General features: G+C 33.8%; 3 protein-coding genes and 1 long non-coding RNA gene across 10 annotated transcripts; 2 read left to right on the top strand and 2 right to left on the bottom strand.

Annotated features, from left to right (window-relative positions):
- Positions 1-467: 467 nt before the first annotated feature.
- LOC108095031 lies at positions 468-7,510 on the bottom strand. 3 transcript variants are annotated; one of them, XM_017195903.2, is made up of 8 exons: positions 7,167-7,510; positions 6,583-7,089; positions 4,382-6,049; positions 3,990-4,103; positions 3,093-3,931; positions 1,333-1,693; positions 771-1,269; positions 468-706 (listed from the first exon to the last, which is right to left on the bottom strand). In XM_017195903.2, exons 1-8 carry the CDS (start codon positions 7,330-7,332, stop codon positions 586-588), a joined length of 4,275 nt encoding a protein of 1,424 aa, XP_017051392.2. In that variant the 5' UTR covers positions 7,333-7,510; the 3' UTR covers positions 468-585. The 3 variants fall into 3 exon arrangements, with proteins under 3 accessions (XP_017051392.2, XP_017051393.2, XP_017051394.2); XM_017195904.2 differs by lacking the exons at positions 468-706; positions 771-1,269 and having other exon boundaries at positions 1,410-1,548; positions 1,604-1,693; XM_017195905.2 differs by lacking the exons at positions 468-706; positions 771-1,269 and having other exon boundaries at positions 1,410-1,548.
- A 573-nt stretch (positions 7,511-8,083) lies between these two features.
- Positions 8,084-9,248, top strand: LOC108095019. The gene is made up of 3 exons (XM_017195885.1): positions 8,084-8,375; positions 8,433-8,606; positions 8,918-9,248. The coding sequence occupies exons 1-3, from the start codon at positions 8,223-8,225 to the stop codon at positions 9,029-9,031; spliced, it is 441 nt and encodes a 146-aa protein (XP_017051374.1). The 5' UTR covers positions 8,084-8,222; the 3' UTR covers positions 9,032-9,248.
- A 2,520-nt stretch (positions 9,249-11,768) lies between these two features.
- LOC108095018 (tau-tubulin kinase homolog Asator) lies at positions 11,769-26,388 on the bottom strand. Of its 3 annotated transcripts, XM_043207606.1 has the most exons (15): positions 26,224-26,388; positions 24,776-24,893; positions 18,969-19,452; positions 18,010-18,375; positions 17,066-17,455; positions 16,795-17,001; positions 16,226-16,294; positions 15,827-16,150; positions 14,946-15,764; positions 14,585-14,724; positions 14,001-14,145; positions 13,460-13,844; positions 12,381-13,007; positions 12,168-12,267; positions 11,769-12,108 (listed from the first exon to the last, which is right to left on the bottom strand). In XM_043207606.1, the coding sequence occupies exons 2-15, from the start codon at positions 24,847-24,849 to the stop codon at positions 11,871-11,873; spliced, it is 4,368 nt and encodes a 1,455-aa protein (XP_043063541.1). In that variant the 5' UTR covers positions 24,850-24,893; positions 26,224-26,388; the 3' UTR covers positions 11,769-11,870. The 3 variants fall into 3 exon arrangements, with proteins under 3 accessions (XP_043063541.1, XP_017051371.1, XP_017051372.1); XM_017195882.2 differs by lacking the exon at positions 26,224-26,388 and having other exon boundaries at positions 24,776-24,964; XM_017195883.2 differs by lacking the exons at positions 14,001-14,145; positions 14,585-14,724; positions 26,224-26,388.
- Positions 19,548-26,124, top strand: LOC108095020. 3 transcript variants are annotated; one of them, XR_001771591.1, is made up of 3 exons: positions 19,548-20,435; positions 20,516-20,656; positions 25,877-26,124. It is a non-coding gene; the product is annotated as an uncharacterized LOC108095020 (long non-coding RNA). The 3 variants fall into 3 exon arrangements; XR_001771592.1 differs by having other exon boundaries at positions 19,548-20,656; positions 25,877-25,968; positions 26,024-26,124; XR_001771590.1 differs by having other exon boundaries at positions 19,548-20,656.
- Positions 26,389-26,662: the final 274 nt, after the last annotated feature.

Here is a 26,662-nt window from a genome sequence, read left to right as displayed (position 1 = left end):
CATTTTGAAAAAATTAGGGATCCTTGGTAAAATGTAAACAATATAACCCTACTTTTCTATCGAACGAGAAATGTATGAATTGTAGTAGGTAAAGTCGTTGGACGATTGTTCATATGCCAGCTATACCTATGATATAGTCATCTGGTTTTTTTGAAATTTAATTCGAAACTCAAGTCATTTAAAAACTCTATATTTCAAAAATTTAGCTTTTCTAATGAAAAACAACTATGTTGTCATTTTTTTCCTGTTATTTCTATATAGATTTTTCGATCTTTCCTATGACAGTTATCCGATTTTTTATGAAATTTTTTTTCTCGATTCAAAGGTATTTAAAAACAACTAGGATTTTTGGAATATAGAGTGCTTCACAGACTGTTGAATTTAGAATTAACTTTCATAAAAATCGGACACCTTGAACTATAAACCATTAATCTATATTTATTGCAAGGATATCAAAAGAGAGAGAATAAATTTAATGCCAAGCTTTATTAAAGTTCTTCGCTATCGAATTGAGGAACTTACATTTATTTATTAATTATTATAATTAAAATGTACATTACTAACTTGTTCTAACAGATTTAGAAATCACTTTTTCTTGTTTCGTTTCTTTTTCTTTTCTGAGCCATGCTCTTTTCTTTTTGCCACACAAAAGCGACAGAACCAATCGTCATTGTCCTTGGGAGCAAACGTAATGCCCACGCAAATCCTGAAACAGAAATCTTTGTGTAAATACATTTTAAAATAGAACATTTGGTGTTTTATTATCGTACCAATGGTACCAGGCATCGCAACCATCACATCCAATCATAGCAGAGCCATCGTCCACCTTTCCACAAGCAGGACAAATCCATATACGATTACCTTCAGCGTCGACATACGATGAAGGACGACTAGTTTCTATCTTTTGTAAGGTATCTTCTTCACTTGTGGTGGTCGAACCGTAAAACCCCGGTTTTGTAGCAGTTTCCGTTTTAGTGACAGTAGTGACTGGTGAGATATTATTTGCTATTGGAGTAGGCGGCAACATCAATTGCTGTGGTAACAAAACTGAACTAGCCGCAAGCGTGGACGAGGCAGCATTACTATTATTAGGGGTCAACAGCCAACCGGCCGAGTTGGTCGCAGTTTGATGAGGATTTATAGGCGGAGGATTTATCGGAGTGTTTCGCACGTAGATTGGTAGGGGTTGCGGTGTTACTGGAGTAGAATTAACAGAGCTGTTGCTTAAAAAGGGGCCACAACCTAATGTGCCCAAGAAATGTGTATCAGCTGTAAAATTTTTAAGTTATATTAGGTTAAAATATTCCGTTTTTTAATAACAACTCTACATACATTGCTTGGTCTTGGGTGGCCCAGTTACCAATGGGGAAAAGCGAGCTAGCTCCGGAGAATTATCACGCTCACGCTCCTTTTTTTCACTTGGAAATATGACTTGCCGTTCTAGGGTTTCCAGTTTTTCCATATTGGGCGTGTCGTTTTCATTTTCGGCGACCGTAGATTTTCCAGAAAGTTTAAGTGTTAGTTTTGGTATTTGAATTGGAGGCTCCCCTAAGTTTGGAGACGAAATCGTTGGTTTCATTGATTTTAAAACAGGTGTACTCACGAGTACACTTTGTGTAGAGGCATTTTCAATGTTGTTATTTAAAGTCATCTGAGGAATTTCATGTGCTTTATCCGGAATATGGATTAAAACCTAAAATCATAAGTCAAAAACATTTTACAAAAAGCAAATAAGCCGCATTGGGGCTGATGTTACTTTATACCTGGCTCTTAATATACTAAAAAATAAAAATAAAATACAATTATATATATCGACTACGTTATTCAATAATTTTTTGAATCATGATTTATTTATTTAAAAAATATAGTATGACTATGCGCTTATGTTGATTTGTTTCAAAACAAGAAAAGAATCTATATCTATCTATCAATTTCGCAATTTAAAATTTCAAATTTCACTTTAAATTGTTGAAAAAGGGTAAATCATAACTTTTATTAAAGTTTTGTTGCTTCATTCAGAAGAGAATTTAAGGAGCACAACTAGTATGACCGCCTAAAAAAAGGTGATTTTTTGGAATTTTTATTAAAAAAACTACTTTGTCAATTATTTCAAAATTTTCAGAATATATTTATACATGTTTTAAGAATATACAGTGAAATTTTTGAAGAAAAAAATTAAATATTTATTAAGTTATAATCTGCTGCAGTGATTCCGGCCTTCTCCGTGGATGAAATCAAAAAATTAAAAATTCTCGTTAAACTAGATAATATTGTCTGTACAATGAACTACAATAAAAAATATCAAAAAATTTAAAAAAAAATCGAATTTTACCCAAAATGTTGGTCGTTTTTGGCCTGCATTTTGATCAGATCAAAAAATCGATAGTTCATTTCTCCGTACAATGAACTATCGATTTTTATATATATATAGAACATGTAAAAAAAATTACATAGTAATCGGATCATTAGTTTTTGAGTAATCACTGCAGCAAATTCGAAAAATGCTGTTTCGAAAAAAATGCGTTTAAAGATATAAATTTAAATTGCTTTAACTCAAAAACTATTTAAGATATCGATTTTAAATTTTAATATGTTTTTGTTTTAAAAGTAATCTACCGAAATATGTTAAAAAAATTTTTGATTTTTTTAAAACTTCACACTAGTTGTGCCCCTTAATCCTGAATACGATACATTCGAAACTAATTTGAATTTCTTTCTGAAATTTAAGGGACACATTTATTTTAAAAATTGATTTTCATTGATTTAAAAAATAAAAAAAAAAAAAAGAAATGTACAACTTATTTTAAATATATTTTCAAGTTTTTTTTCCTATATTTTTTCCACTTTTCTCAATTTTTTGTTTTCATCAAAACCCCTTTTCATCTACAAAGAAAAAAATTTTCATTAAAATTTTAAGAACACCATCCTGATGCATTGATACTTTCGGTTTTTTTTTAAGGATTGACTTAAATGAATATCAACTACATATTAAATAATTTCTCGTCAATAGTAAAGAGGTGATCTGGACCCCAGGATCAAAATCTTCGGATTACCGAATTTGGCTTTAAAGCGATATATATCTTTTAACCAACCTGCTTATCCTTCTTCTTTTCCTTCTTTGGCTTCTTGTCAAGCCCTTTTATTTTTCGATCTGAATTATAGGACGGGATGGTTAGTCGATCCTTTTTTTTTGACTTGTCTTTCTTGTCTTTTTTCTTTTTTATTTTTCCTTCTTTAAGCTTCTTAAGCTTTTTGTGGTGCTTTCGCACTTTGAGATTTAAAGATGACGATCCAGTTGGTGTAATTGTAATATCTTCATAACTTGAAGTTGGTGGCAAACATTTCTGCTCCTCGGAAATATTAAAATTCTTTAAAATGGGGTTTATGGCCAATGACGCCCCGCCTGTCAAGCTACTAGAAGGTACCTTTTGCGACGAATATGCCGAGCCACTATCCACTCTTGATAATGGTATAAGATCTGCTCCCCCAGCTAAACTGTACTTGTCACCTCCTATGAAATTTGAGAAATTCTGAAATTGCGGAAAAGTTGTAGGCGAAGGAGTGTGGATTATTCTTTTAACATCGGGAAGGTTAAGTTTAACTGGCTTTTTTACTTTTGCCACAGATTCACTAGAGTTTAAAGCAGGCACGATTCGCTTGAAATCCGCATGGCAAACATCTTCACTGATAGATGATAATGACAGGTACTGTGACTGTACCAAACTTGATCTTGCATGGCCTGGAGAACATTGTGGAGATTTTCTTTGAGCAGGCGGCTGTCTATTTTGCAATGATTCGTCAGAGTCATCCGAAACTTCAATTGGATCACCCAAATTTCCAGAAGCCTGTACTAATGGTCTTGTTTTCGATTTGGGTGTAGCGTTTGCAAATGTATTATCCAACTCAGTTTTTTCACAAGTTACTTTTTTACCTACAGTCAATACAAGTTTATAAACATTTATAATCATTTTATATTATGTCTAACTTACACTCAGCCAATTTCATTGAATCTGGCACCAATGGAGCCACGTTGCAGTAGTTTCGTTCCATTTGTACGTTCTTCTCCGAGGTTGATCGCTTTAGAATCTGATGGCTATCAATATCTTCAAAGTAAATTAAAAAAGAAAAATACTTAATACTTTATAAATATACAAATATATATATATATACTGATTTATATATATTGATGTATATATCACATATATACCAAAGTATACTCTACAATTCATACTCTTGCACTTTAAGAGATTTGATTTTTTGTATATCAGATCTGTTTCTATTGAAAGTTATTACTTAGTTTATGAATTTAGCTTTTTAAAGTTTCTGTTTCATTCTCGATTCAAATAGTTTGTTTTATAAATTATTTCTAGATTAAACCTACCAGCGGAATCTATAGTTGGTGGGCATCCAACGGCATTAGCAACCGATCCCTCTGAGCCCGAAAAAGCAATGAATGGCGAAATGCTGACTGTGTTCACAGGATTACCAAAGCCAACAAGTCCGGTTACTGCAGGAAAAAGTCCTGGTCCCGACGGAATAAGGCCTGGCCGTGGCGGAAAGTGCAATAAAGGAAGCATAGGCACAATTCCGGCTTGATTGCCAGGGTATAATGATGGGTTCGATATGGGACTGGGCACTGGCATAAATTGGTCTTGACAGGTTAAAATATTTCTTTCTTTTTCGGGCGCATAAACTTTATTACACAATTCCAAAATGTTCTCTGGTTTTGTTTTACTTTTTTTTCTTTCTTTTTTATCTTTTGTGTGCAAATTCTGCAAAGGTTCACTCGAGGCTTGCTCTACATTGCAAAGGTTCAGAGGCTCCAATGTCATAGACGCATTTTCTGATATTATCATCGTAGGTGGTGCCAGCGGGAGTGGTATTACATGCGTAGTCTTTTCTCTTTTTGCCGATTCAACCAAGGATTGTGATGTGAAACTCGTTTGTTTTACAAAGTTCTTTCCGCCAGGCTTGCGGCCCCGTTTTCTTGACTTAACCGATTCAAGTACTGGCATTTCACTGTCGGCGACTTTGGGCGGTGATGGTGGGATTTGATCCAACATGTAGGAAGTGTTGATTTTCGCTGGATTAAGCCCGAGTAAAGGAGTAGGCGTAATAGTAGTCCCAGATGGAAGACTTATTATTGGAGGACCCGAGATTGTGCTCCCGAACACTCGAACGCCTAGTCCAGATGATCCCGACGCTATTCCACCTTCCTGGCGGGGAGCGCGTGGTTTGGAAATTTTTTTAAAGACATCCAACTTACTCCGTTCCGGCTCGCAAGCGTTTTTTCTAGCAGGCAATAATATTTCCGAATGTTGTAGATCACCCTCATGTACTTGAAAACTGGAACTGGCTTGGGAACTGGTTTCAGTTTGCTTTATAATTAAAGGAGCCCCACTAGGGATATCAGTTGAGGTAATGTTTTCTGAATTTAAATTCGATTCAGCGCTAAAACCGCTTAGGGTTTGAGATGTTTGCATAAAGCCATAATTTTTCACATCAAGTTCAAGTTGAATAGCCTTTTGCCTATGCTTAGTCTGTTTTTTCATAATTTTTTCCAAACTTATTTTATTTGGATCCGAGGAAGTGCTGCCTCTGTTTACCTTCTTTTTCGACTTTTTTCCATGACCATTTAAAGAGATACTGTGGGTCTTTGACAATTTCTGAAATATTTTTAAAGCTTTACGCTGCGATTTTTCCTCAGCGGAGATAGTTTTTGTGGAGGAGTTTTCATATTTATCTTCTTGACATTGTTCTGTTGCTAAATCTGGTTTTTGTTTTTTAGTCTTCTTTAAGGCTCCAGCGTTCATTGCGATTGCCGCTTTAAGATTCTTAGAAGGCGATAATAATGAACCCTCTGCGTTCTGACTATTACTCAATTGCGCAGTATTTTGATTAATGTTATTGATTTCAGAGTATTGAAGGGATATACTTTTTTTTGGGATTGTCGGCGATTCAATTTCTGAAGGCAGCACTTTCGGAGAATATTCCAAAGGATGGACCACTATAGACGATGAGGGTGGAGCATCCAGACCTTTATATTTTTCTAGAAACATAAATACATTAAAATTACATAACCTCACATACTTAAACCCATGGTAGAATTATACAAGGTAGTCTCGTCGGCTGCAAAATCGTTCGGGTTTTTTCCCCCTATGGTTCAGTGCGCTCGGAATTTCGAAGTGAGAGGTTGTCCGCGAACGATTTTTTCTCAAAACGTTAACCCTTGTGTGCTTATGAAAAATACTTGTTGCAATTATTGCAGCAAGCACATACAAGGCGTAACATGTAATATTGCAGAAAAATATTTTGAAATGTGAACAATATGGGAGGGAGTCCTAAAGGGCAGCTTTGGGTAAAAACCAAAAATTACGGAACAATTAATTCTCATTGTCATATAACAGTCCTTTTTAAACCCCGTGCACAGCATAAGGGTTTTACGACATCATCTTCTTCTGTTTCCTTCGCACTTACGGGAAAACACCCTCTCACTCGCACTCATTGTAGTGACGAATAGGGGGAAAAAAAGCCGACGAGACTACCTTGTACTTATTATACCATGCTTTAACCGTTACGTACCAATTATGTCTGGTATGAAGGCCTCGGGGAGTTTCCCTTCGATGGCAGGGCTAATAAAACCGCCAGTGGTCATTACAACGCTGCTCATTTCGCGGACGGAGCGACCAATCTCCGAGTCGAAGGTGTTTGACGGAAAAATCGACGCATTGGGAGAAATAGGACGATTGTGAATTTTACCCAGTTTTTCTACAGAACACGTAGCCTCGAACTCTGACTTTTCTCGTTGTTGTGAAAATTTATTTTGAGTATCCAATTGTATCTCCCGTGATTCGGTTCTTTGCATTGGTGGCAAGTACTCAAAAATATATACAGGTCTTGTTAGAGTTTCTGCACTTCCAGGCTTAAGAAAGTTCATGTTCATGGTTTTTTTAATGGGAAACTGGGGCACATCTCTGGTAAAACCGACAGGCTCAACATTTCCAATAAAATCCAATAGTTCCTGCACATTGATGTTTAGACTTTTAATGCTAAGGTACACATCTCTTAGGCTTGGCTCAATTCGATTGGCTTAAAAAAAAAAGAAAAAAACGAAATAATAAAATACACATATATAAAGTTTTTAACAAAACCGTTTAGGGACTCACCGTGCTCCGTATGACCATGGAGGTCACGCGCAAATTCTTGCATAAATTTTTGCATAATGTCTTGTAACAACTCCAAAGGTGCACTCAGTGTACAGCTGTAACCAATATTTTGTGTTATCTGCGCAATAACAACGAGGCCCAAATCCGAGGAATACTTTTCTGCCATTGTATTTCATATGCTTTTCGGTGTTTATACTTCTATGTTCTTTCTCCAATTATACTACTACTTATCGACTTGTATGTCATGAATTGGTTAAGCTAAATATTTTAAATAAGGTTTACGAACTATTTTAGTACGCTTGCTCTACTTTCTTGATTAAAAAAATTTAATTTATCGACCCAATCAATACTTTGATAACTAAAACAAATCCAAGTCGTCAAGCTAGCTTCAATAAGTTATTGTCAGATAAGAAACAATGGAATTGGCACGCAAGTCTGTTTTTTCTACAAAATAAAACTAAACATCATCTTATATCAATATATATACCTTGCAGTTCTAAAGATCTGATTTAAAAACTTAAGCTAGGTTTAATTTAACTGAATTAAAAACCAATATTAAAAAATTCTGCTAGCTACTATAAGGCGGCAAATGGTAGAAGTAAAAATTGATCCCTGTGAATGGGTATCTCGCGGTAGAGTGTAGAAGTTATAAGGTATGTAAAAAAAAAAATTAACATCATCTTATATTAATATATATACCTTGCAGTTCTAAAGATCTGATTAAAAAACTTAAGCTAGGTTTAATTTAACTGAATTAAAAACCAATATTAAAAAATTCGGCTAGCTACTATAAGGCGGCAAATGGTAGAAGTAAAAATTTATCCCTGTGAATGGGTATCTCGCGGTAGTGTGTAGAAGATATAAGGTATGTACATATATTGTTTTTGACATTTATTTAAAACAGGTATATGGTCGTATTAAAAATGATTTTAGCTTATTTTCATTTCTTCTTTTTAATATCTTTTATTTATTTATTTTAGATATGTATTTCTGACGTAGCGCTACCAAGACATCCCAAACATAAAAAAAAACATAATACATTTTCACATTGAGAAGATGAATTACAAACCCGCAGAAATGCAAAGTATCGATAAGGCTAAAAACTATTTCTCTGAAAGTGGAATCCTAGGACCAACGAATTTTGAAAGTTCGCGTGACTTGATTCGCAAAACTTCCACCATCCACAATAATACAACTCTAAAAAATCAGGTGAAACAATAACTTTTTTAGATTTTTAGATCTTTAGATTTTAGATCTTTATTACAGATACGAAATACATCAGTGTGTCTCCGGTCAAGAGTGTCTAAAGACAAAAGTGCAACAAAAAGTTACGACGATTCCCTAATTTTGCTTCAAAATGAAATTTGTAATATAAAAAATATTTTAGTCCATGGTGACACTAAAATTATAGTACTGCGTACTGAAATTGGTAAACTTAAGGTAAGAAATGTTTGTTTTTAAGTTAATATTGGTGGTACAAATTAAAGGTAAATCTCGGGGTCTTGGTAAAACGTTCACGTTGTTTTCTTTTTTTGATTTTAAGCCGATTGTTTGGCAATCGTTTTTTTTACCGTTATCGTGATACTTGGTAAAATTGGGGAAAAACAAATGTCCCTTGGTTCTGTGGCACTAAGAGTTTTGTTTCAAAACCTTTTCAAATTAAAACTTCCCAACATTATTTGGGCATCCCCGTATATAAGATTTTGGACTTGCTTGTTTTTAATATTTTATGTTTACAACATTTTTTTCAGCAAGCACTTCAAGCAATCATAAACGTCCAAAAGGAAGACCGAAACTGCTCTCCTGAAATCGTTAAGAGAGTTTATAATCCGACGCCAAGTCCTTGTTTATTTTGCCAGCCATAAATATTTTCACAAATGAAGGAAGCAAAAAAATAAACTGAGTAACATACCAGAGACCAGAGAGAATGGCAAAGCAAAATATTGTTGTTTATACTTGTTATTTATGTAATGATAGCGTATTATATTCAATAGGTCGTTTTTATAATGTAGTAGGCTTTCTAAAATAGCTTAAAAAATTAGTTTCATAGAAATAAAAGAAAATAAATTTACCCCTAAAGTATTTCGAGTGTACGAGATGTGTTCAAAAAGTAAGGTGACTTTGTATTTTTTACGAGCAAAATATGTATTTCTCAATATTTATGCCATCTTCAAAATAATCGGATAAAATACGTTAATGACAACGGTTTAAGTAATTAAATAAAAGGCCCATTTAAAAAAATAAACTCAGAACGCTTTTTAATGCTAATAAAATAGTACGCAGTTTGCAGACTGTCTCCCTTAAGAAACTGCCTGACTATTTTAGTTTAAGGATTCACGAGGATGTCGACATGACCTTTGAAAAATTCAACAAAACGAATTTGTATTTTTATCGGTTATCGGTGGTTTCACGTTTTACTCGCGTTTCGCTTATCGTTGACTGTGCCTATGCGCACGGCACCACAGCTTCCACACTTCGGCGCTGTACCGTTAATTCCTTTTGCACGCAGCACGACCGAGGACCGACATTAATAATCATATTACGAAAAATTTTCGATAACTTTAGGTCTTTTAGAAGATCGAAATAGATTTGCGGACAGCCGTACATGTCTAGATCAACCTAATTTCAGTAAATTAACTTTTAGCTTTAGAAAACTGACTACATTACCAGTCATACTAGTGTACGTTTAAAATCAACCTTTTTTGTACAAACAAAATATAGTCAATTGAAATACTTTTTATTTGTTACATGGCATACTGGATGAGTTTATTGAGGTTAATTTCATCTATTACATTTGCAATAATAGCGTAATATATACAAAAAATCAATAACGTTCTTATAATGTAGGCTTACTAAAATAACTTTAAAAACTAAGATTCATAGAAAGCACTTTGTAAGCTTATTAGAAACAACATATATTATCTCCGAAAATAAAATTACTACTAGAGTATCTCGAGTATACTTATATGTACTACTAAATAACAAAGTATAAATTCAATACTTTGGTGAATTATTATTTGTTTATGTTATTATTAACAACAGAAATTTAAGTCTTGGTAAATCGTCTTCAACTTGATTGTAACAGATTTCTATACTAAAAGTATTACATAAAAAAATCAAAAATAACAATTAGCTAATGGAGAAAACACCTGAGGCCTGTAATATTTGTTGTTTAATGTTATATTATATATATAAATATATTCAAAGTAAGAAATTAGATTTTGCTGTAAAAATCCGAAAAAAAAAGTTTAAAAAGACCGAATGTGCCAGAACTTTGTTAAAAATTCATATATAAGACAAATATAAAAATGCACAATTGTTTTTGAAACCAAAAAATTTAAAAAAAAATACATCTTTATGGGGTAGATAATCTGCATTGATTTTTAAGATAGCTTTAAAGAAAAAAATCATCATTTAAAAGTAGGTCGGAAATATTATACCATGAAGCTTCAACACGATTTAAGTATATTCAACTATAAATTTACGGTTTTAATTGAAATAAATTACATCCCATCCAAATCTACTGACTTTCACTTTTAAGTTGTGCACTTTATACCTAATATCATTATTTATTGAGAGCAATTCAATGTGTTCATCAGGCCAATCAATTTGAAAATATAAGCAATAAGTTTTAAGCAAACTATATCCTTGTCATAACAGTGCTCCTTAAATGTTAAAAATTAAATCAGAATATAAAAACAATTTGTAAAATATAACAATAAAAGTTGTACCGGGGTCCTATAATCAGAATATTGTTCTATAGAAGAGATCGTGAGTTTCCTAAATTTGAGTTAGGTACCCAAGAGTAGATTGTGCACAAATTTGATTGATTGTAAGTTACGATAAAACGATTAAGACGATAACAACAAAATATTAAGTAAGAGAGAAAACTTCAATTTTATTTAGTTATTTTTTCGATTATTTATTTATTAACAAAAAATTCAATATCCATTGGTAAAATGAAAGAGAGACGATTAGGGTCAAACCGAACATAGGCGAGAAGCATTAAACTATCGGAGTACAAACGAATTTCGAGAAGAATTATAACAAAGAGCGATTGTTAACAGTAAAAAGGTTTAAACATTAAATGCGAACGCACATGCCTATTCATAAAATGTCTCACACATTATTTCTTCATTAATTTTTATTGGTATATATCCCTATGGTAATTGATAAAACTGAACTGAAAAAATTGTCTATTAAGTGAAAACTGTTTTCTTAACTTAGTTAGGAATTGTTCAGTTTCAAATCTGTAAGAACAAATTAGACTGCAATTTGGAAACAAATTTTGAAACCAGACTTTCAAAATATAATTTATTACCTATTTTTAGAAAGGTTTCATTTTTTTTCTATTTAGTAGGCTAATTTAGAGGTCAGTTTTCTGCATTCATTAAGAATTCTTAAACATTATCTTGTTTAAATTAAAGTATACATTTTTAATTGGGATAACAAAGACTGCAAAATTAAAAGTGTTCCCTAACTAAGATAACGACGGGTCTTTCGTGAATTTTTTTCTAGTTAAACTTGAGTTTAGAAAACAAAGTAAGTTCCTTGCAATAAGAATTGGATGACACTCAAAAATGAAGGATGTATCTGCAACTGTTTGGTTTGCTTAACAGCTGTACACAAAATATATTGACAGTTTAAGTTACAAAGCCTCATGAATTACTGTTCTGAAGCGTAAGTGGGGGGGTTTGCCTCAGTTTATTCTAAGTTATGCCTATAACGACGCAGCCTTGCACTGTTTTCAATTTTAGGATCCCCCGGTGGTGGCGAAATGTTACACTTCGGCTGCTCCTCAGTGGAACATTCACTCAATGCAATGGTACTAGGTTCTTCGTTTTCAACAAACTGGGCTCCAATTTGTTTATTTCTTTCAGGGGTCACAAAAGTAGCGTTGTCATCCAAATTCCCTAGCATTGCATTGGGAATGCCACGTGTCCTTCAAAGAGATAGATATGTGACCAGAACTTTATTTATTTATTTAAATTAATAGCTTACCTGCTGCAAGTTCGCGATCTAGGTCTTGGAAACTTTAATTGCAATTGAGTTGGGTCAGTGACGTACTTTCCTTCAGTGGATTCTCTTCGACGCCGTAAGCCTAGTTCAATAAACCACATACGTTTCATGGAAAAGATAATAATAAAGGCTCTTATGATTGTTTCTTCGACTGCATATTAAAGCTATACCATATTATTTACAAATAGGACAAACCTGGTGTAAGATCCGTCATATTAGGAGGATGTTCTAAGGCAATGGAATATGAGTTTTTGCAAACAGGAGTAAGATCAGTTTCTGAGTTTGGCGTGTCAAATTGTGGATTTTCAGAGATTTTCAGTGGACCTCCTAGGCACTGAAATGTCTTAGATGAGTTGGTTGTTGTATCAGAACCCGCCCACGATGCACATTTTGATTGGCGTACTGGTATTTTGCTGGGATTCAATAAGGGAAGCTCACATTCCAACGAAGTCTCCTCGAATCCGGCATCACTGTTTCTAGGCAATGGAGTTTTAGAGTCATTTGCATAAATGTTTTCTTGATTTTTCATTGAATTGCTTATTTCACTATTTCCATTGAGCTTTGGCTTATCGATTCCGACCGAATGTGCTCTACGGAAATGAGCTTCTTGAGATTGAGATGCTTCTGAACTGTGTTTTTGATTTGGTATCGTAAAGGTATTGATTGTGTTTGTCAAAGAAGTTACTGGTGTAGCTTTTGCTTCTATTTCATCACAGAAAATTGGGACCTTGGGTAAAAAAGCGGGTGTTTGATTTGCTGTTGGGGTAATTTTAACAGCTGCCAATGCATCATAGTAGACTGAATCTTCAAGTTGCGAGGTTTCTAAAAGAAATACCAAAATATATAATTTATTACTCTTTTTTAATAAAATAAAAACAGTTTTATAATAACCAATACTTCTGTTTTTATGAAAAGGGTTATAAATCTTGTTAATGTTTATGTCAGGTTTATAATAGGTTGTCAGAGAAATAATCTTTATTCTTACTGTTTAATTTTAGCAAAAAAAAAACACTTTTTTTAAGGGGATAGGGATGGGGAATAGGAAGGGAAAGAATTATAATATGTTAGTTGTTTTTATCCTACACTAAAAATTATTTACACGGCAAAACAACGTTTGCCTGGGTCGCTAGTCTATTATACATCTCCCTAGTGCATAGGGACTCTCATAAAGAATATATGCTTAATGTATCAACTAATTCTTTCTACCTGTTGTACACTTTTCCTTTTACTCCGCGAGTAACTTGAATAAAAAACAAAATATGTTCACCAAATACCTTTTGGAATAACACGAATCTCCAGTCGACCACTAATGCATCCGTTGTTTTCCTGGTGTACTGGGCCCAACGCCAATTTACTTCTTTGGCAAGAAATTGTCTGTACATCCCAGGGTTTGTTGGAGTCCTCCACCAGCATAGCGTCTGAGCTCGATTGTGTCGGTTTTTCATGGATAATATCGGAAATTGTAACATTGGGAAGGCTACTCCGATGATAAGATATAGTTCGACCATTAGCTGATGTATTTGACTGAAACGTCTTGTCTTCTTTGAAGGGTAAAGGTAAGACAGATTTAGTAGGCTTAGATTTTTCCAAGGGATTGGGATTTATTTCCGAATAAGATTCTCGCACGCAAATATTCCTCGCTATATCCATGCGATATACCTGAAAATTAAATCATTTTTATTTATTAGCTTTTAATTTAGAGAAAGTATACTCGTTTAATTCAACCTCTGTTTTACTTTTATTCTTTTGGTATGTCTAAAAACGTCTTCCCATAAAATTGTAACAAAATAAAGGGAATTTATTTAGAATGCTTACTGTATCATCAAATGCGGCTTGTTGCACAGCCGGTGGCTCCAAGTCTTGACGCAATACATTACCAATAGCAGGCTCAGACCAGCAGTGCGGTATGGAGATTCTTAACGATTCATAGTTTTCGATTCCAGTTATGTTCAGTGTATACCTGTGGTAAGGGAATCCAAATTTATTAAAATGCCCCAGAATTAAAGGAGATATGATTTTAGCAAACTGAACCCTGTTGACCCTTGTATTAAAACTTTAAAAATAAAACCTTTGAAATCCAAATTTCCAAAAGAATTGTTTGATAATATATTTTCTGCAACAGCAAAAACACTTTTGCTATATTTCCAAGAGTAAGTAGACACAACAAATCCTCGCTTATTTCGAATTAATAAAAATCGCACGACTTTATCATATCATATAAAAAATCATCGGAAATATAGAAAATTAATAGTTAATAATTATAATAATTGACATAGTTTCGATACTGTTTCTTGTCAGTTCTAAAATTCCTATATGTTAATTCTGATGCTCTGTTCTGTTAGAGCGTATTCACGACGTTTATTTCTATACACAGTGATTTTGTCCTTTTTGTTACTCACCTTTTTGGTCGCTCTTTTCCTTCTATTGAAGAATTTATAGGCTTTCCTTGATTAACGGCGACGTTTTGGGAAAATTCTTTGGCCTCATTTAGGGGCATTGGAATATCCAGTTTAGTTAATTGCTCCAAATTGGGTTGAGACTGTGAGGCGAAATGTACGTGGTATACTTTTCATGGTTTTAAACAATTGCGTTAATATATTTAAAACAAGATACAACATTTCATTTTACGAGTCCATTATTAAAAACATTAGAAACAAATGATTATTTTAGCAAAAATTGTTAGAAAAAAAAGAAGTTCATTACAACTACAGGAAGACATTTTTAGCTTTCAAAATTATTTGTGGAGGGATTTCATTTTACCTGTGGTTCTCGATTCCATTCGTTGTCGGTTGTGTCCTCTGAGTCATCGAATTGACTTTTCCATTGAGATGCCAGTGTAAGCGCTCCTCCTTTGGTTACTTGTTGTAACGCCGAGACGTTTTCGTCGTCTATTAATGCATATTGGGTGACCGAATGATCACCAGCAACGCTGCTTCTGGCGGTGATGCTTCCAGTACCAACACCTCCACCTGCCGATCCGCTATAGATCTTCTGAGTTGAACTTGTGTTGGCTCCAGAGGAAGACGGCCTTAAATTGGTTGATGTTGCCGAACGTCGATTTACTGGCGGCACGACATTCATTCCAAAAATCTGGCTATGTTGGTTCATGGCAAATTTCGAGGACGAGCTGTTGCCGGCGAATGGCCCAGCATTGGCGCTGGTTGAAAACTGAGTATGTGGTTCGGGTTTCACTGATAAATCAGAGCCTGGCAGGCTGACTCCACCGGCTGTGAAGTCATGTACACTCATTGGAGGGGCTGTAAGCACACGAAGACGACCAAACGTTGATTTTGGTTCGTCCGCCGACCGCTGGACTTCAGAGCAGTTGTCGTAAGCTGCTGATCCTAGTTTCTGAATTTGCTTGTTGGCGGGCTCCGATAAATTAAGTTTACCTATTTGCAACTTTTTATGTTCGACCCCGCAAAGGGAAGCTCTACTTGCACTTTCAGTGGCCGGTGTATCCACGTTTTTCTGCTCAAATGTTCCCTTGCCAGCGACGTCGACTATACTTTCGCTTTCTGCCTTCGGATTTGTCGGTAAAAAATTGTTTGTTGGTGCTTTATCCTCCAGTTTTGTATACTAAAAACAATGAGCATTTAAAAAAAATAAGAAAAAGTAAGTAAGTAAGTCTTTTATCTTACAGAATTTCCGTACACCGGAGCAGAATTATTTTGATTGGTTGCCGAAAACGATCCAGCCCCGTTGTTCTGGGGCTGAGAGTTCTTTGTATAAGCTACTGTCTGTAAGACATCCTGGCTTCCTGTAACAATTGTTGGAGACTTGATCGGTGCACTTTGAATATTTGTTGGGGCCGCTTGGGAGTTTGTAGCCAGCGTAGACTGTTGTTGCAGCAAGCCCTTTAAAGTGATATTTTGATTGTTTGCCGTATTACCAAGATGTGCAATGCCTTCGTGTGATTCCTTTGGTTGCTTGGCTAGTAAAGTTGCATTGCAGTTTTTGTCAACCTTTAAAAAATTTAAGATTACAATTATTACACATAAACATAAATCTACGTAAGATATTTCATTTGTTTTACTTACTTTTTCCTTCATATTTAAGGGCTCAGTGGCTGTAATGTGAGCGGTTTCGATGTCAGCTCGCTTTCGAACCTTGATAAGAAATAAAATATTATTGTGATAGATAGATGTTAATTTTACCTTACTTTTTTTACCCTTGCACAGCAAAAGGGTATTATAATTTCAGTCAGAAGTTTGCAACGCAGTGAAGGAGACACCTCAGACCCCATAATGTAAATATATATTTGATCAGCATCACGAGTGGAATCAGAATACGTCTGTACGTCTGTCCGTCTGTCCGTTTCCGCGCTACAAGGGTATCAAAATTATCAAGACGTCATTTTCACTGCGTTTCAAACTTCTGACCGAAATGCCCTTTTCAAGGGTATAATAAGCTCCAAAGATTGTAAAAGTATTTGTTCTGTAGGGTACTAATTGGAAACTGAAATATTTTTATCACCTCTTTTTTATAAAAATTGTAGTTTAAGTATCGAATAACTTGTGCACTTTTAGCCACTATTTCAATTGGTTTATTTCGAAATCTCGAAAGTTAGTAAAGTTTTAAGTTAAGTCTGTATGGCATGAGGACTTACGTATTCCGTCCCGCTGGCGTTAGATGCTGCCACAGTCATTTGTGTGATATTTCCGTGCATGTAATCGTTTTTAACGGGGAGTAATGGGTTTCCAGTTGTTGCATTTATGTTACTAATCGCCGTAGAGTCCACCTTTTCCCAGTCATATGGATCAGACTCTTTTACACCGCGTCTTTTCATACACCGCTCAAACAAACCGATAAGCATCTGAGAATGTAAACAATTTTATTTTCGAATATTGATATGATATTGATATTGATATTGATATTACCGCGTAGTCCGGTCGGTCCGCGTAGGTTAGAGATTGAATATGCTCTAGAAATTGCTTTAAATCTGATGGCAAATGTTTTAATAGTATTCTGTGGTCATATTTCTCCTTTGTTAAGCCAACTTGTTCCTTGTCTTTTATTTTACGCCACGGCAGTTGACCATTAACAAATTCGACGAGCATATAAAATAGCGACCAGAGATCGTCATGACGTCCCATTTCCCTATTGCGATGTGCATTAATAGAAGCATATCGAACAGTACCACGAAAACCTGCTGCAGCTCTGGGGCACCGAACCTCACCGGTGCCAGTGGTATACTGGCGCGCCAGGCCAAAGTCGAGCATATAGACGCGTCGACAATTATAAGGCAATCGACCCACAGAAAAGTTGCTCTAAAATATCATAAGGTAAAGGTAAATATGTTGCTTAGTTCATGGTAGAATTATACAAGGTAGTCTCGTCGGCTGCAAAATCGTTCGGGTTTTTTCCCCCTATGGTTCAGTGCGCTCGGGATTTCGAAGTGAGAGGTCGTACGCGGAGGATTTTTTCTCAAAACGTTAACCCTTGTGTGCTTATGAAAAATACTTGTTGCAATTATTGCAGCAAGCACATACAAGGCGTAACATGTAATATTGCAGAAAAATATTTTGAAATGTGAACAATATGGGAGCGAGTCCTAAAGGGCAGCTTTGGGTAAAAACCAAAAATTACGGAACAATTAATACTCATTGTCATATAACAGTCCTTTTTAAACCACGTGCACAGCATAAGGGTTTTACGACATCATCTTCTTCTGTTTCTTTCGCACTTACGGGAAAACACCCTCCCACTCGCACTTATTGTAGTGACCAATAGGGGGAAAAAAAAAGCCGACGAGACTACCTTGTACTTATTATACCATGGCTTAGTTTATGTAATATCTGATAATTTCAGAAAAAAATATTACCGGTTTAATATCACGATGAAGAAATCCAACAGAATGTATTGATTCTATGGCTTTGAGAATTTGTAACCCTAACCTAAGTGTTGTGCTAAGCGAAAATGCGCCGCGCGGCTGAGCGCGACGAAGTTCCGCTAAATTTTTTCCCTGAAGCTGCATCACCACGTAATTAAATCGATCATTGCGTCCGCATCCGATGAATCTACACACATGCTCCTTTCCTTGCAATTTCTTCAAAACGGCAACTTCCATTTTCAACACCTGCTTGGGTTGACGTGCGGACTCTACTTTGAGAGCGACCTGTTCTCGTGTAATTAGGTCTTGTCCCTCGTAAATTTCTCCAAAGCCGCCCCCACCGATTTTGCGCACCACCTGCGAAATAAAACAATAATTTCATTAACAACAATTTTATTATATAGAAGGGTTTACATATAACTCACTAGTATAATAATCACCTAATAATAAACAAGAAAAGAAACATTAAAAAGGAATCTTATACACCCTTTAAAGAATGTAATTTTTTTTTTTTATGCACCCTTGCAGGTAAAAATGAAATGTAGAAAACGGATAGACTGGAAAAATACTAGTTCTCCAGTCTTGTCAAACTTTCCCATGCTTTTCTTATTTCTATGGCAGTTATATGATATAGTAGTCCTATCTTCATATACACATAGTTATAATGCGGTACTTTACAATTGTTTGTTATAGTAACAAATTGCTAAAGGTCGGACAAAATGAAAGAGAAGTAAGAAAACAACATCTGCAAAAAATAACGGCGTTTTAATTTGTTTTCCGTTCCCGATCGTTCCTATGGGAAACTATGGGTAACTTGGAACCAATTCAAAATACCAAAATTTTGTCTTCAAATAAATATATAAGCTTATGTTAGTTTGTGAATAAAATTCAACCCAAAAATGTGTATTTTGAACATTCACAATATCCAAATACATAAATTTAAAACGCACCTTCCAACGCTCCTTTACGACATGGCCCGGTTGCAACAAGTCCTCCGAAGTCATTTTGCACGCCTCTTTATCCCTCTGACCTACACCTATTCTGGGCTTTTCAGCGGCAGGAAGCTGAGTTTGTGGCGGATTCGAATCAGAAGCAGGTGTTGTCAGTGATGGCACTTGAAAAGTCACACGGCTGCGAGCCCCTAAACGGCTGTGTTTCGCTGGCAGAGTTGCCGACCGCTGCAGGACATTTGGATAACGGTGCTCCTCTAATGCAACCGTGTCTGGTGATGCATTCACTCCAGAATTTATGTGTTGAAGAAGGCGGGATTGCAGGAAAGCACCGGCGAGAGGAGGTGGTTTAAATGGCGGTGGTGGATGAAGTCTCAACAAATTCTTTTCACAATCACGGTTGTGACTTATGTACTGCTCCCTATTGGAGGGAGGCTGACAAGTAAGTTTACAGCCGTCTGACGGACTTGCATTATCGCCGTTTCTGGAAATAAAATGGAAATTTTATAATTAGAACTATATTTACAAATGTATTTATAACTCATTCAATTTTTGTAAGACACTTAGAAACTTACGCCCAAGTCCTGACAAATAAGTAACATTCTAAGTTGCCTTTAGAAAGGCAGCACCAACGATAGCTCTACATATTTTGAAATGGGCAGAAATTTTAAATTTTGGCAATCTGGTCACAGAAACGCCAAAATAATGTGTTACTTATATCAACATTTTTCAACGAATACGTTATTAGAGCAATAACAATTAATGTATGAACATATAAGTGTGCCCACGGTTATCGGAAAAATTAAAGAAATCTCGTTTGAATTTATCAAATATACCAGTTTTAGTATCACATATACCAAAACATACTACTAAAAGAATAAACTGTTCCGACCTGTTAAATAATTTTAAAGTTTTAATAAATTTAAATTTGTTATTAAAACCTTGAACAATCTTTTCTCCGACAATTAAGTGTTATTAAAAATATGCAAGTATCGGTCATACTCTTTTATCTAAAAATATGGTAATTGTTTAAAAGTACTGTCCACGGTAAAAAAAACTGCTTAAAAAAATAAAGTAAAATATGCAAATGATGTGTTTTTTTTCTAACATTTCGAAATCCGTTGGCGGAGAGTGAAAATTTAGCATGTGATGTGTCTGGTGGCGGATTATTGCAAATACGGTCGCTCAGATTCGAGTTTGTGCTACCAAATTTCGACAATCCCCTGGATTTCTTGTAAGACAGTTAAAATTTAAAGTTCAACACGTACGTAACCAAATACTTGGCGGGAAACAATTTAAAGATGGTACAACTTAACAATTTTCGCGTGGTTGTTGCGAAAATCAAACAAAATTTGGTCGACTGGAAACGACAAAATAAGCAACCATACAGATCAAGAAACATGGTTGCCATGCTAAAAAGGTTTAATCTTTCCGGTGTGTTCAAGTTTAAACGAGTAATTGCGAGTGGTAAATTACCCTGATTGACATTTGAATTTATTATTATTTGACAATCAAATTAAATCAAATACATTTTCTATCTTTTTTAGTAATATGCCTATTGGAAGGCTTTTGGTCTACGCAAGGAGTGGCCAAGGAATGGAATTCATTCAATGGATCGAGCGTCAACACTTAAGGATTGCGTCGGATCCACTGGCGACTGCGGATCACATATAAATACACATGTAATTGTAAGTTGTTTTTGTTTAATTTTGACTGCAATAGGGGGAAGAAAAAGCCGACGGGACTACCTTGTAGTTATTATACCATGGTTCGGGCTTAGTCCCTTAACGTGCATTGCTCCTCACATGGTACAATTATACAAGGTAGTCGCGTCGGCCATTTCTTCCCCCTATTGCGCACTACAATGAGTGCGAGTGAGAGGGTGTTTTCCCGTAAGTGCGAAAGAAACAGAAACAGAGTGTGTTGTTTAACCCATATACTGTGCATAGGGTTTAAAAAGACTGTTATATGACAATGAGTATTAATTGTTTCGTAATTTTTAGTTTTTACCCAAAGCTGCCCTTTAGGACTCGCTCCCATATTTTTACCCTTTCAAAAAATATAATTGTATAATTGGTATAATTGTACCATGGCTCCTCATGCTTTTCAAATTAAAAGGTTGTTTGCGGAAGCTTTTGTTCTAACCACATTATATTTTTTTAACTACACAATATTATTATGTAATTATAATATTATAATAATCTGCTAGTTTTTTCGGTTCTCTAAACTAAAGAAAACTAGCTTTTAGACTCGATTTTCATTTTATCTTGGTTTATTTACTTTTTCTCTTGTTTTGTTTACTTAAGGGGTTATATACCTTTTTCACGAGAGAAATACAGGGTTTTTATTTATTTTTTTTTAGCATGTTACCATTGTTTTATTTAAATTCAATAAAAATTTTATCAAAGTACGTGTCCTTAACTTAATACGTAAAAAAATTTCTAGTGAAAATTTTGAGAATTGTGGAAGTTATAGTCCTTGCCGCAGAAGTCCTTTTTTAAGTAGTGGCTAACGGTGAGCATGAAAACAAGAAAACGGCTCAACGAAAAAAAAAACTACGTTAGTATATAGTGTTACCTAGTTCGTGAACGAAGGATTTTACGAAAAAAAATTTTTACGGTTACAGTGATTATTTTTTCAAAAAAAAACGATTTTTCGAGGTCTAATAATTTAGTTTTTCGCCCCAAAAAAATAGAAAAATTTGTCGAAAATATAATTCCTTCGTTCACGAACTAGCTATTGTATCTACAAACAATCCCCCAAAATTTCAAATCGATCGATGTAGTGGTTACCGAGATATCGTGCTCACCGCAATGACCTTTTCTCAAAAATGCGATTCCGAGATAATCGCCTTTAAAGTTTTAGGTGGACATTACGTACACCGTACACCGTGCGCTATGAACGGCTGTATCTTAGGTTCTAGTGCCCCGATCTCTACAAAATTTTGCAGAAAAATGGTTCAAAGTATGTACATAAAAAAAAAATCATAAAATTTTTTTTTTGATTTTTTGAGCTTGAAAAAGGTATATAACCCCTTAAACATCGAAGCTCTGCCGATTTTTTTTATTAAGTTTCTATATTTTCGATGATTGTTCATATAAAAGCTATATAGTCGTACGATTTTTATGAATTTAAATGCGAAATTCAAGAGTGATAAGAAAACTTTATATTTAAAAAATCAAGCTTTTCTAATGAAAAACAACAATATTATCATTTTTTCCGTTAATTTCCGTTAACTCTTAATGTATAGATTTTTCGATTTTTCCTAGGGCAATTTCATATCGCGATTCAATGTTTTTAAAAACTCGATGTTCCAAATATCATGGTCGTGGAATAAAAAACAACGACGTAATATTTTTTTTATTATTTATATATAGGTATATTTTTCGATCTTTCCTATGGCAGCTATATGATAGAGTTATCCGATTTTCTTAAAATTTTATTATAAACTCGACAGAATTTAAAAAACATCATCAGGAAGAAGTTAAATCGATATGATCAAAAATAACGGAGCAATAATTTTCTTTTTCAATCTCTCGTATGGAAGCTATCCGATATAGTTGCCCGATCCGTTCCGACTTATATACTGCATGCAATAACTATAGAGCTTTTGAGAAAGTTTCAGCAAGATAGCTTTAAAACTGAGAGACTAGTTTGAAGATCTGAGCTGATCATAAAAATCGGAATACTATATCATAAAGCTGCAATTGGAAAGATCAAAATATAAAAATAATCAAAAAAATTATAATTTCGTTGTGTTTTCTCCCACGACCATGATTTTTAGAACATCTATTGTAGTTTTTTTAATTCCCTTGAATCGAGAAAAATATTTCATAAAAATCGGACAACTTTATCATATACATATAAGCTCAAGACGAAAGAATTGAGTTCTTGAGAGTGCGAACAATTATTAAGACAGAAGCTGAGGCGAAAATTTCTTTATTAAAAAATAATATTATTAAATATAAATATATATTATTAGTATTAATTTATTAATAAACAAATTTTTGCCATCATGAGCTAGATAACTTACATGTAATACCCCAGATATTTATTTAAGTCAAATCGTCATGGAACTATACAAAATTTAAAATAATTTAATTGATAAAATAGTTCAAGCTACAAAGAAATTTTGTCATTCTTTTTGTACATTTTTTTTTTTTTACATTTTTGACTATTTAACTGTTACACCGATAGAATAGGAAGCATATGTTTTTCTGATAAATAAAATCAGTTATGTAATTTTTTGAACTTATTAGCAGGTTTAGCACAATTTACAGTTTTTTCGCTTAAGTGCCATAGAAACGTGTTTTTGTTATTTCCACCCTTTAAAAAAACATCCCCTGAACACTAATAAAACGCCTAAAGACACTTCCCTTCGGTGCTTTGCACATACTTTTTTTTTGTTAACATTTTGTTTTTGCAATATTTTTCAAATTCTAGGCTTAAACTCAGTAATTTAATAATCAATATTTTCGGACCGAGACAAATAAAAATGTAATGTAGTTGTGAAAATTGATATTTAAGTATTTAGGAGTCTTTCTAATTGAAATGTGACGTTGTTCTTATACTTACTAAACATTTTTTACGGATTATAAGTTACGGATTATAAGTTGATATTCGAACGTACTTATTAATATTTTATCAAAAATATTTGGTAAACTCTTTCTTATGTAGTTCGGAATATGTATGTTGACTTATATTGTTTCATTTAAAATATCCTTTTTTTGGTGGTGAATAAAAAGTTTAGATATTTCCTTCAAGACGCGCACGATTAACTTATAAAATGTTGAATTAGTTTGCTATTGTATATTTAAACACTTTTAGGGAAATAAAATACATGTATCGATTGGTAAGCTTCTGCAAGCTTTCCTGTTTAACTAAAGTTTTCTTATTAATTGAACTCAAAGCCAGCTGACGAAAAATAAGCTTTTCTTTTCCGGAGGGGTGGGAGTATTGCGCATGCTCCTTTATGGGCAAGGCGACCTCAGGACCTAATCGATTTCCCACCTAACTATCGAATATTCATTTGTTCAAAATTATATTCAATCAGACTTTAAGTTTTATGCTTAACAAAACCGTTCTTCCCGATAACTATAACCGTTCTTCCCGATAACATCCCGATAACTATCGGCCATATTGGCATTTTCTTGACCTCGCGAGATCCGACGACCTAGTCTAACGTATGCTCCTTGAGTTTTTCTTTTCTAGGAATGTAAATAATAAAGTTTAATTGGGAATGTATAAATATATACAAAACAACTTGAATGCAAAAATAAATATTTTTAATTATCTTCTGTAAACTTGGCAAACTTGAAACTGCTTCTCACTGTAAACGAGCCTTTGCTGAGCTTGTAATTTTTTTTTTTTTTTTTTATCTAACAATCAAAAAATTTTTAATGAATGTAAAGCTTGTATTTTTTTGTATCAAATAATGCTCCAAGTCAGTATTGCATTATACATCATTACGAAATAAACCTAAGTTTAGTTTGGTTTACTTGTTCTGCAAAGAAAATAATAATACTTGGCATCCTGAAGTTTTTGGTGGAAATTTTTATATTGCTTGCGTTAGGCATCCTATTTGATTTTGTAAACCGCAAATAATATCAAATATATATATATATATATATATATATATATATATCTATACAGAAGTAATTAGGCTTAAAAGTTGGTTGCTTCATTGGCTTCAACTGTTCCTGCTTATGTATTTTTAATTTGAAAAGGTCATTTAATTTACTCTTAAAATGTTCTTAATGACTAGAAATAGGGTTTAGTCTCAACATTGAGTATAAAATTAAACATACCTGAGATAGTCCTGTAAATGCATGTTGTCTTCAACGTAATTGTATCCAATCTTTTTGTTGAAACTTTTTTTCATATATTGGGGCTTTATCTTTTTTCCTTGCGTTTATATGCTTAGGCCTTTAAAAAACACATTTTTAAGTACATATATAATTTACAAATTAGTTCCGATTGGAACAACCGTTGGCACAAGTGCATAATATCTCATGGAGATTACTTTCAAGGGGACAAAATAGATATTCATGAATATAAAAATAATTTTTGAAAAAACACAAAATTCGCGATACTTTTTGAACACACATCGTATATGTTGAATAAATGAAATCCTGATTAATACGATTAATCCTGATTACGGAATATATAGTAGCCATTTCGTTTGTAGACATATAATTTTTGATCCAGCCATTAATTTAAATTATGAATATCGTACATCGTAAATAGAACCGAGCCGTTGTAAAACATTAAATACATAGTTCCCAAATTTTTTTTTTAAATTTTGAATATCGTTTTGAACTTAGTATTTAGTATACGAGAAACCATAATGAACTTAACACAAACATTTTAAATTAAATTAAATATACAAAATACAAGTAAAGTTAGTTTAACAATTTTATTAATATGTAAATTGTATTACTTAAGCTAGTTTTTTTAAAATGCATTTTTCAAAGCACCTTACAGCACACTGTCTTCCAATCATATACAGTCGAGTCCCGATAATTCGAAATGGCAAGGGGATCACTTTTTTTTTTACGAATTAGACGGGAATTCGATTTATCGAGATTTTTTTCAAGGGATTTTTTTTCAAGGGAACAGAATTTTTTACGAATTATCGCGATTTTCGATTTAGCGGGGTACGAATTATCGGGATTCGACTGTACTACAACAAATTTTGAGCGGATCTCCCCCAAAATTTTTTCTGCGTCTGTCCCTGCTTCACAGGTTTGATAACGGTTGTTTTTTAGCCTAACCCATGGACGTCCTAGTAACTTGGAGGGTTTGCTACTTGACTACTTTGCTGCTTTATTTTGCTTTTGTTCTGTTTTTTATTTACCGTTTTTAGTTTACTGCATTTAATATAAAAAACGTTTGTTTACGTTATGCAGACATTTACATAGGTGGATGTGCACATATAAATCTATTTATAAATCTGGCGTATTTAAATATCTTTATGATTACGTTTATTTACGAAAAGTAGGTAAGTATATGGATGAGTACATATAAATCTATTTTTAACTATCCAAATTGTTTAGACAGAAGTCCAACACAAACGTTAAGCAAACAGCATCGCGGCATTCACTTCTTCGATATTTTTTAATTTAAAGGTATAAATATATGTAAAGACACTCGTGAATTTTATGTTGAATAAATTTCAATCTGTTTAAAAATGATCACTTTTAAATTATTTTACCAACACGTTTACCATAATGGTTGGTGGATGAAATATATTTACATAAATCATTTTGAGGCCTCTACAAATTAAGTTTTGTAATTAATTTATTTTTCTATGCTAACACTTTAAAATTGTAGACAAAAGCTTTTTCACTTGAAACAAATTTATTTTTTCACTGAAGAATTCCTGGTGAATCTTTTGGCATTTCTGTGCATATTCGCTTTTGTGTGTATGAGTGCATAGCGTAGACCAGAATAAAAAGCTATCTTTAGTCAGACAAAAAATTGAAGCGATTCAAGTAAAAGAGCTTGTTTAAATGTATTTTGGTTTTTAAGTTGACATCAAATAAGTTAGATATAGGTAAATTTTAACTGTTTAACAGTAAAGATGCTAGCAAAATACACAATTCAAATTCAAAATCTAAGCTTTTTTATTTTCTTAACAGATAAACCGACCAAAAAGCTTATATGTATATAGCTTATATATATAAATTCATTAA

This window comes from Drosophila ficusphila, unplaced genomic scaffold, assembly GCF_018152265.1.
Source record: "Drosophila ficusphila isolate 14025-0441.05 unplaced genomic scaffold, ASM1815226v1 contig_220, whole genome shotgun sequence".
Classification (NCBI taxonomy): Eukaryota; Metazoa; Arthropoda; class Insecta; order Diptera; family Drosophilidae; genus Drosophila; species Drosophila ficusphila.
This window is presented reverse-complemented; position numbering and strand designations above follow the sequence as displayed.

What these genes read in the sequence shown, in the direction of transcription:
- LOC108095031 (XM_017195903.2), bottom strand. Translation starts at nt 7,332, where the DNA reads ATGGCAGAAAAGTATTCCTCGGATTTGGGCCTCGTTGTTATTGCGCAG. An exon ending in AAAAGAAGAAGGATAAGCAG is followed by an intron (nt 1,694 to 3,092) that starts GTTGGTTAAAAG and finishes TTATGATTTTAG; the next exon opens with GTTTTAATCCATATTCCGGA. An exon ending in GCCACCCAAGACCAAGCAAT is followed by an intron (nt 1,270 to 1,332) that starts GTATGTAGAGTT and finishes AAAATTTTACAG; the next exon opens with CTGATACACATTTCTTGGGC.
- LOC108095019 (XM_017195885.1), top strand. Translation starts at nt 8,223, where the DNA reads ATGAATTACAAACCCGCAGAAATGCAAAGTATCGATAAGGCTAAAAAC. An exon ending in ATACAACTCTAAAAAATCAG is followed by an intron (nt 8,376 to 8,432) that starts GTGAAACAATAA and finishes TCTTTATTACAG; the next exon opens with ATACGAAATACATCAGTGTG. An exon ending in CTGAAATTGGTAAACTTAAG is followed by an intron (nt 8,607 to 8,917) that starts GTAAGAAATGTT and finishes CATTTTTTTCAG; the next exon opens with CAAGCACTTCAAGCAATCAT.
- LOC108095018 (XM_043207606.1), bottom strand. Translation starts at nt 24,849, where the DNA reads ATGAAAAAAAGTTTCAACAAAAAGATTGGATACAATTACGTTGAAGAC. An exon ending in CATTTACAGGACTATCTCAG is followed by an intron (nt 19,453 to 24,775) that starts GTATGTTTAATT and finishes TTTTATTTCCAG; the next exon opens with AAACGGCGATAATGCAAGTC. An exon ending in CCTTAAATATGAAGGAAAAA is followed by an intron (nt 16,151 to 16,225) that starts GTAAGTAAAACA and finishes AATTTTTTAAAG; the next exon opens with GTTGACAAAAACTGCAATGC.